Consider the following 8,926-nt stretch of genomic DNA (forward strand, 5'->3'; position numbering starts at 1 on the left):
CGGCCTGCGAGCCCCCCGCCCAGCCCATCAGCCCGTCCACACACAGGAAGCCGGTCCTCACCTCCGCCGAATGGGGATCGACGTACTGGACCGAGCTGAGCAGGTCTCCTCCGCTCACCTGGTCCGACAGCAGCCCATAGCAGCCGGCCCTCTGCACCCCCCGGACCACCTGCTCTTGGATCACGTTCCCCAGCGACACGAAGATCTCACGCAGGGTCTCGGAGCGACGGAAGTGAGTAAGGCCCCTCAGACCGGCCTCGCTCATCAGCCGCAGGAGGGAGAGCAGCTTGGAGCTGGGGATGTCCTCCCGGGCCAGCCAGTAAGCCGCCAGGAAGAGGACGAACAGCATGCCGGTCTCCTCCATCTCCTTGACCCGCTCCACCACCTGGTGTCCAGAGGCGCGGGCGTTCAGCTCGGCCTGAACGGCGGCCATGTGCTGCTGGGACTCTGCGTGGACCTGCAGCGCCGCCTTCTTGTAGCGCACGGCGGGCGTCCCGTTAAACACCTTGGTCTTGTTCTGCTTGTTTTGGGTGTCGTGCTTGCGGCACAGGAAGCAGAACATACCCTGGCCCTCCTCGTACAGCAGCCAGTAGATGCCCGTCCGCTCGCAGTAGGTCAGGTCCTTGTTTGACAGCCACTTGTGCACAAATTTGTCTCCGCGCTTGTAGCTGAGCTGCACACGTTCGCAGTTGATCTGACGGCACTTGTAGTGGCAGTGGGCGTGCGGGCGACCGTACTGGGCAAATACCTCGCGAAAGGCCCTCTCCATCTCGCCCGCGGACACCTGTATGACCGCCAGCTTCTGCCCGTTACTGCTGACGTCGCTCGCCATCGTGTCCTCACGGGCCTGGGGGGAGCTGCCGAGCTCCGTCTCTGAGCAGTCTGAGGAAAGAGAGCAGAACAGAGGGTTAGTGTGTCACTGAGGCTGTGCTGACTGTTCTTCCCCCCACCACCCACCCACCCACCACACCCCCCTCCCCGCCACTACCCTCCCACCCCCGCCGCCCCCCCCCCCCCAAGTCTCCGGACATTCACTGCACTGTGGAGAGACTCACGGCCACACATCAAGCAGCTGAACTTCCTCTTCCTGGCCAGAGAAATGGGCGCCGGTGTCCGGGGTCTCGGGTTCGGTGACGATGGTGTGAGGAGTCTCGTCGGCAATGCTGCCGTCGCCCTGCTCCGGGGCCTTGCTTCTCAGCTCCGCCCCCTCGGCCTTCTCCAGCTCCTCGCTGGCCAGGGGGGGCTTGCTCTCGCCGGGGGGTCCCGAGGAGTGGGAGTACAGGTGGTCGCGGAGACTGCTCCTGGTGCTGAACCTCTCCCCACAGTAATGACAGGAGTAAAGCTTGTGAGACTTGCCTCGCTTGAGGTTCAGGCCGGACACTTGGAGGCCACGAGGGGCCGGGGTGGGGGCTGGAGCTGGGCTGTGTTCCTCGGGGGTCCCAGGCTCCGGGCCCCGGGAGTATCGCTGCTCGTGGACACTGCTGGGGGAGGGGGCTGCCAGCGGCTCCGAGCCGTTGCGGAGGGCGGGGGGCTGCAGGTCCCTCAGGCCCCCCGCAGACGGGCTGCTGACGCTCAGCTTGTGGGAGCCGGAGATCTGGATGCCGTACAGGTTGGGCGACTGGAGGGGTAGCAGCTCATGGTGGGCAGCAAAGCCTGCGCTGTGGCCTGGGTCGTGCACCAGGTTGTAGGCGTGGAGGAAGCGGATTCCCTCCTCCAGGCGGCTCGGGTCCACAGGCTGATGGCGATGTCGATCACCAATGTAGCACAGTACATTCTCTGAAGGCACAAGTCGTGTTTAATGAATGAAGCGACACTCACACCGAGTTAACTGTTTCAGCTCAGTCCACCAACCCTTCCTCACCTCACCTCCTGCTCAGTGTGTGGACATATTTCTAAGAGCATATTGAAGTGTTTAAGATTGTAAAGGCATCGATAAAACAAACTCTTTCAATAAGTTTAACAAACTGTGGCGAGGGGCACAGGCTTGAGAGGCGAGCAGAGAGTTCAGACCTTTCCACAGAGAGTGAGAAGCGAGGTTTTGGAATGGACAATCCAGAGCAACGGCAGAGACTGATGGGGTCAGCAAATTCAGGAACTGGATAGCCATGTGGGGGAGGAACTGATCTGCTCGAGGGGTGTGAGCCACACAGCAATATGGGAAGATTATTCAGGGCCGACTAGATGGGTCACAACAATCATTTCTGCCCCCGGTTCTGTGCACTCCTACTCACCCTCACGCCCCCCCCCACCCCATCACCAAAATAACATTTTCCACTTGCAAGCCAAAAATAGCAAACGACCCACGGCACACTTTCAGCTGAAGGATGACGAAGTTGAACGGAGCACTGAAATGCTGAGAGAATTGTAAAACCATGATTTTTGTTTTTAAAACAAAATTAAAAAGAAACTATTTTACTGTGTAAACCCAGACTGATTGGCTGTAACGAAACACTCCCTGGGATCAGGTACCCTGGATTGCGAAGCCTGGGTGTTAAAATATGAATTAAAGCCATTTTAATTGGACCAGGCCCCATCTGATTGAATGAGATGCTTAAAACATAACTGGTGTGTGCACCCGTTTCCTCTGGCTTACCCCCACCCACCCCCCCACTCCACGTGGGGGCACAAGGGGAGCAAGAGGGGAAGAATGGCGAGTGGCGGGGGGGTGGGAAGCAATGGGAGAAGGCAAGCGTGGGTGGGGGGGGGGGTGAGCAATAATAATACAATAATAATCCTTGCATTTGATATAGCGCCTTAGCGCAAAGAAGAGGGCGGGGGCTGGGGAGGAAGGTAATAGGAGAGTTGACACAAACCAGAGAAGTTTCCACCCTAATCGGCAGAGCATCCCTAAAAAAGTTTTTCAGATATAAAACTCTTTTCCTCTCTCTCCTCTTTTCTTCTGCGACAAAACACGCAGATTGGGTCAGACTTTCTTGGTGTGGCTGGAGATGTGGTGGAGAGTCAAGTCCTTCTTGAGCTTGAACTTGTCCCCACACAGGGAGCACGAGTGGAGGTGCAGGTCCATGTGCCTCTCCAGCAGATCTCCGCTGGCAAAGATCTGGAAGCACACGTCGCAGATCACCTCTCCGGCGGCCAGGTGTGACACCATGTGCCGCAGGTGGTCGTGCTTGCGGTAGCTGCCCTGGTTACAGTTTGGACAGACGTAGCGGGCGTCCCCTCGGTGCATGTCGATGTGCAAGCGCAGCAGCCTCTCGCGCAGGAACTCCTTCCCGCAGATCTGGCACACAAACTCCTTCTCCTTGGTGTGGGTGGTGAAGTGCTCCCGGAGGTGGCAGCGCTGGTAGAAGCCTTTGCCGCAGATGTTACAGATGTGCTTGCGCCGGTCGTTCCTGTCGGCCGCCTCCTGCGTGGCCTGGCTGAACATGCACTGAGCGATGTGCTCCACCCACAGCTTCTCCTGGCCGAAGGCCCGGCCACACTGCAGACACTGGAAGCTGCGAGCCGTGTGCTGTAGCATGTGCTCCTGCAGGTGGAGGCGCAGCTTGAAGCTGCAGCCGCACACCTGACACACGTAGACTCCGAACTCCGTCAGCCCGGCTCCATTCTTGGGCACCGGCTCCACCTCCATGGTCCCCGCCTCGTCCGGGACCCAGGAGCCGTAGTCGGCGGGTTCCCCGGACCCCCCCGCGCAGCGCTCGGCGTGCTCCATCAGCTGCTTGCCCTTGATGAGGACTCGGCCGCACTTGCCACACGCGCACACACTCTCTACGTGGCTGGAGATGTAATGGGCCAAGTGGTCGCCCTCGGGCAGGGTGACCCCGCACAGCTCACACACGTAACCCAAGGGGCTGCCCCCCTCCCCGCTCCCAGGGCTATGCTCCCGAGGCTCGATCTTCAACACCCGATCAAAGTCCTCGTCCTCCTCCTTGTCCTCCAGCGCCCAGCTCGATGGCACGTCCAGCCTACGGTCCCTGTGATAGGTGCCCTGGTCACTGATGGTCGCCCCCTGGGGGCCGTTGGTGATGGTCTCCAGACAGTCTTCCTTCTCCTCATCGGACGCCAGGTCCCCGTTGTCCATGATCTGCACCACCTTGATGTCCCGCAGGTCCGTAGCCGCTGTGTCATCAGGCTCGGTTTTGATCAGTTTGGTGTTCATCAGCTTGGTGTTGGTGGCCGAGTCTCGGAAATCCCCTTTGGCGTCTGCGTCTGCCTCCGAGCTGTCCTCTGTCTGCATCCCCGGGGAGTCCTGTCTGTCCGCGGGACGGCCGGTGTCTACCGGCCCCTCCGCTCGGTCAGAGCTGCTCTCCTCACTGCCGTCAGGCCCTGGTGCTGGCCCCAACCCCAGGCTGGAGCCCAGCCCCAGACCAGAGCCCAGCCCCCGCTCCGTGCCCATGCCCCCCAGCGGAGGGGGGTTACGCCCGCTGCTGCAGGTCACCGCGTGCTCGCTCAACAACTTCTCACAGCTGAAGACGAAGCCGCAGCAGTCACACGTGTACTTCTTGCCGAAGCGATGGTGGTGATGGTGGAGTCGGCTCTTCAGGCCCGCCTTGCCCTGTTTGCGAGGGGGGCTGGGGGGCAACCGGGACGGGAGCCGGTCCAGGCCAGAGACGTGGGGAACCTCTAGGCTCCCGTCCCGACCCCCATTCAGCTCCTCGGTGGCCAGCCGGCTCCTCTTCCTTACATCTTCGTTCTTGACCTGCGGGTCGTCATACATGCGGACACCAAAGATCATGGAGCCCCGGGTGTGGGCAAAGGCCAAGGGCGACGTCTCGGCCAGCTTGCTGTTGGCATCCTGGATCTCCTCCAAGCTCTTTGGGATGTAGTAGAGCTGCAGGAAGGTCATGGCGGTCCGCAGTTCCTCGAAGTCCGAGGGGACACCAATGACTTTGCCCAAGTACATTAGCTGCAGGATGAGATCGAAGCACTCGGGGCTGATGTTCATGTTGCTGAGGCTCAGGTTGCCAGTCAAGTGCTGTTGGCTGATGAACATCATGCGGAAGTAGGAGCTGCAGGCGGTCAGCACCGCACGGTGGGCCCGGAAGTAGATATCGTTCACGATGATGCAGCAGTCACACAGGAAGCCCCATTCCCGCTGGCTGTTAAGCTGCTGTAGGACATAGTCACTGTGGCTGGGTCTCGGCATGGTCACCAGAGGACAACTTCAGGCACCTGATGGGGGAGAAGAGAATGAGAGAGAGAGAAACATAGGAACAGGAGTTGGCCATTCAGCCCCTCGAACCTGTTCCGCCATTCTATTAGGTCATGGCCGATCTGTACCTCAACTCCAATTACCTGCCCTTTGCCCCATAAACCTTGATATCCTGACCTAACAAATATCTATCTACTTCAGTCTTGAAAGTTTGAGAGCGCGGGTACACTAGTGAGAGAACAAGACAAACAACAACAAGTTACACTTGTATAGCGTCCTTCATATAGGAAAGACGTCCCAGGGCGCTGGACAATCCGGGGTTTTGGACCCGAGCTGAGAGTTGGGATCAGAAGGGGAGGAGGGCGGGGAGGTGAAGGTGGGAGGGTTGCCAAAGGCACGGTCGAAGAGCAAGATCGTTAGACAGGACTTGAAGGAGGCAAGAGAGGGGGTGAGTCGGAGGGATTGCGGGATAGCGTTCCAGAGTGTGGAGGCAGAGATGTTGAATGCCCGACCACCAACGGTGGGGCGGGAAGTGCGGGGGACCTGATACTGTGAGAGAGAGAGAGAGTTAGGAGTCTGATCTGAAGGATGTCACATCCCGAGATAATAATCCCTTCAAAAAAAATAAGAAATAAAATAATAATATGGTGACTCAATTCATGACTGTTTTCACTGCTGTGCGCAATTGGCTGCCGCGTTTCGCCCACAAAACACATTCGATCCACTTTACAGTATATTCTTTGAAGCGCTTTGAGACGTTGCAACAAAATGATAAGGCGCTATATCAAATGTAAGGATTATTATTATATAAGTGCCCTCCAACAATGCAGCCCTTCCCCCCCCCAACCCCCATCCATTACTGTACTGGAGCATCAGCCTCGACTGTTCAAGATCCTCATCCTCACCTACAAGGCCATTCACAGCCTCGCTCCCTCCTACCTCTCTGACCTACTATCCCCCTACCTACCGCCCGTACCCTCCGTTCCTCTGGCTCCGGTCTGCTCCACATCCCCCGCCCCAACTGCCCTACCATCGGTGGATGGGCCTTCAGCCTCTCAGCCCCGAGGCTCTGGAACTCCATCCCCCATTGCCTTCGCCGCTTCCTCCCTTTCCTCCTTCAAGGCGGTCTCAAGACCTTTCTCTTTGACTGTACCTTCAGCTCCCCTCTCGACTCTCTACCCCCTCCTCGCTCCCTCCCTTCCCTCCCCTCACCCTGACCATTTCCCCCTCCTCGCTCCCTCCCTTCCCTCCCCTCACCTGACCATTTCCCCCTCCTCCCTCCCTTCCCTCCCCTCGACCATTTCCCCCCCCAATGCTGACCCAACCCGAGTCCTGACCCAACTGTACAGCGCCTTGGGACGTCCTCCCGACGTGAAAGGTGCTCTATAAATGGAATCTTGTTGTTGTTGTTTTTGTTAGCTCAAAGTCCGATGTGGGCTTGAACAATAATAACTAACATTTGGTACAGCACCTTATCACTTCACTGAGAAGTCTCAAAGCACTTCATAGAATTGACTGAAGTGGAGTAACCGCATTTTTTTATGGGCAAACTTGGAAGTCAATTTGTGCACAGCATTATCCGACTAACAGCCCTGAAATGAATAACCCATTTCATTGGGGAATGTTGGCCTGGACACCAGGAGGGAGAAACTCCCTTCCCTTTCCCAATAGCTCCATGGGATTTTTAACATTCCATCAAAAGGCTGCGCTGCCGGGTGGAGCGCAACATTGAGCTCACAGACTAGCGTTGGCCGAGACTCTGAGCTCAAAGTCCCGACGTGGCACTTGAACCCACAACTTTCTGACTGAGAGGTGAGCGTGTGAGTGACTGAGCCAAGCTGTACACTAAAGGTCCTGTATGATCACACACGATGCGAGTTATTTAGAGCATCAGCAACACACCCTGGTCACTGTGATACCTGCCTTACCTCTGGGAAACTCCGCAGCTCAGAACAGGGACCTTCTCCCCCCACTCACCCCGCAGGGCTTTTGGTTCCCTTCACCGTGGCCGTGGGGTAGGTGTGAGGGTGGCGGTTGCTCTCTCCCTGCACACTTAACGTTGAGGAGCGGTCTCTGTGCTGGGCAGCCTGTGGCTCTCTGCTGCTTTCACTTTCACATTAGACGGAAACACCTCCCCCCCAATCGCCCTGAGATCAGCCTCTCTCCTCCCAGTCAGACTGCCATTGGCTCAGGACAGCACTCAGCCCTCTATTGGAAGACAGACGGTCTCAGCGCCAGCCCTTCCGACTTGGCCCCCAACAAATGGGCATCGCAGTGAGTAGGCCGGTGGCTGAGGGCAGGGTCGGGCTCCCACCAGGTCACAGGTCACACTCTCAACACACCAAATCTGAGAGCTTCTGGTGAATGAACTTAACAGCGAGTTTGTGTCCACGTTTTACCAGATTATTTGAGTTTAGTGTACAATAAACACACCACCTCCAGCCCCCCCCCCCCTCGCTTCCAAGTCAACCCCACTCCCCCGCGCTCCCCCCATAGCCCTGATCAACCCCACTCCCCCGCTCTCTCCCCATAGCCCTGATCAACCCCACTCCCCCGCTCTCTCCCCATAGCCCTGATCAACCCCACTCCCCCCCTCTCTCCCCATAGCCCTGATCAACCCCACTCCCCCGCTCTCTCCCCATAGCCCTGATCAACCCCACTCCCCCACTCTCTCCCCATAGCCCTGATCAACCCCACTCCCCCGCTCTCTCCCATAGCCCTGATCAACCCCACTCCCCCCTCTCCCCCATAGCCCTGATCAACCCCACTCCCCCGCTCTCTCCCCATAGCCCTGATCAACCCCACTCCCCCGCTCTCTCCCCATAGCCCTGATCAACCCCACTCCCCCCTCTCTCCCCATAGCCCTGATCAACCCCACTCCCCCACTCTCCCCCATAGCCCTGATCAACCCCACTCCCCCGATCTCTCCCCATAGCCCTGATCAACCCCACTCCCCCGATCTCTCCCCATAGCTCTGCAAACTTGTCCTCCCCAAATAATTATCTGCTTCTCACTTAAAAGTTGTTATTGAATCGGCTTCCACCGGCCTTTCAGGAAATGAATTACGGATCTCAACAACTCACTGTGTGAGAACATTTCTCCTCACATCCCCTCTGTTTCTTTTAACAACTATTTTAACTCGGTGCCCTCGGGTTACCGACCCACCCGTCAGTGGGAATAGTTTCTCCTTGTTCACTCTAATGAATCCCCTCATCATTTTGAAAACTTCTATTAAGTCTCCTCTTAACCTTCTCTGCTCCAAGGAGAATAATCCGAGCTTCTCGAGCCTCTCCTGATAACTGAAGTCCCTCATTCCTGGTACCATTCTGGTCAATCTCCTTTGCACCCTCTCCAATGCCTTGACATCCTTCCTAAAGTGTGGGGCCCAGAACTGAGCACAGTCTGTACCTGAGGCCTAACCAGTGTTTTATATAAAGGTTCATCATAACTTCCTGACTGTTGTATTCTATGCCCCTATTTATAAAGCCGTGTATCCCGTATACTTTTTTTAACAGCTGTATCTACCTGTCCGGCCACCTTCAAAGATTTACTATATGAACCCCAAGTCTCTCTGTTCCTTCACCCCCTTTAAGACTGTACCAACAGCTTAGATTGTCTCTCCTCATTCTTCCTCCCAAAATGTATCACGTAGCATTTCTCCACATTATAATAATAATAATAATAATAATCCTTTTCACGTCGGGAGGACGTCCCAAAGCGCTTCACAGAACACACTGCAAAGTGAATTGACTGTATATTTGTGGGCGAACGCGGCAGCCAATTACGCACAGCAATGTCCCACAAACAGTCGTAGAT

General features: G+C 56.8%; 2 protein-coding genes across 2 annotated transcripts in view; both read right to left on the reverse strand.

Moving 5' to 3' along the window:
• The window catches only part of LOC103189759 (transmembrane protein C17orf113), a 7,930-nt gene extending 5,556 nt beyond the window's left edge, over nucleotides 1-2,374 (reverse strand). Inside the window, exons 1-4 of the mRNA XM_042338161.1 lie at nucleotides 2,305-2,374; nucleotides 1,179-1,776; nucleotides 1,056-1,120; nucleotides 2-882 (exon numbers count right to left, since the gene is read on the reverse strand). Coding sequence (XP_042194095.1) covers nucleotides 2-882; nucleotides 1,056-1,120; nucleotides 1,179-1,776; nucleotides 2,305-2,374 — 1,614 coding nt within the window. The remainder of the gene's footprint in view (nucleotide 1; nucleotides 883-1,055; nucleotides 1,121-1,178; nucleotides 1,777-2,304) is intronic.
• Nucleotides 1,744-7,314, reverse strand: zbtb1 (zinc finger and BTB domain containing 1). The gene is made up of 2 exons (XM_007910252.2): nucleotides 7,039-7,314; nucleotides 1,744-5,130 (listed from the first exon to the last, which is right to left on the reverse strand). Exon 2 carries the CDS (start codon nucleotides 5,102-5,104, stop codon nucleotides 2,924-2,926), a length of 2,181 nt encoding a protein of 726 aa, XP_007908443.2. The 5' UTR covers nucleotides 5,105-5,130; nucleotides 7,039-7,314; the 3' UTR covers nucleotides 1,744-2,923.
• Nucleotides 7,315-8,926: the final 1,612 nt, after the last annotated feature.

The sequence above is a fragment of the Callorhinchus milii genome, unplaced genomic scaffold, assembly GCF_018977255.1.
Source record: "Callorhinchus milii isolate IMCB2004 unplaced genomic scaffold, IMCB_Cmil_1.0 Scaffold9, whole genome shotgun sequence".
NCBI classification, from domain to species: domain Eukaryota; kingdom Metazoa; phylum Chordata; class Chondrichthyes; order Chimaeriformes; family Callorhinchidae; genus Callorhinchus; species Callorhinchus milii.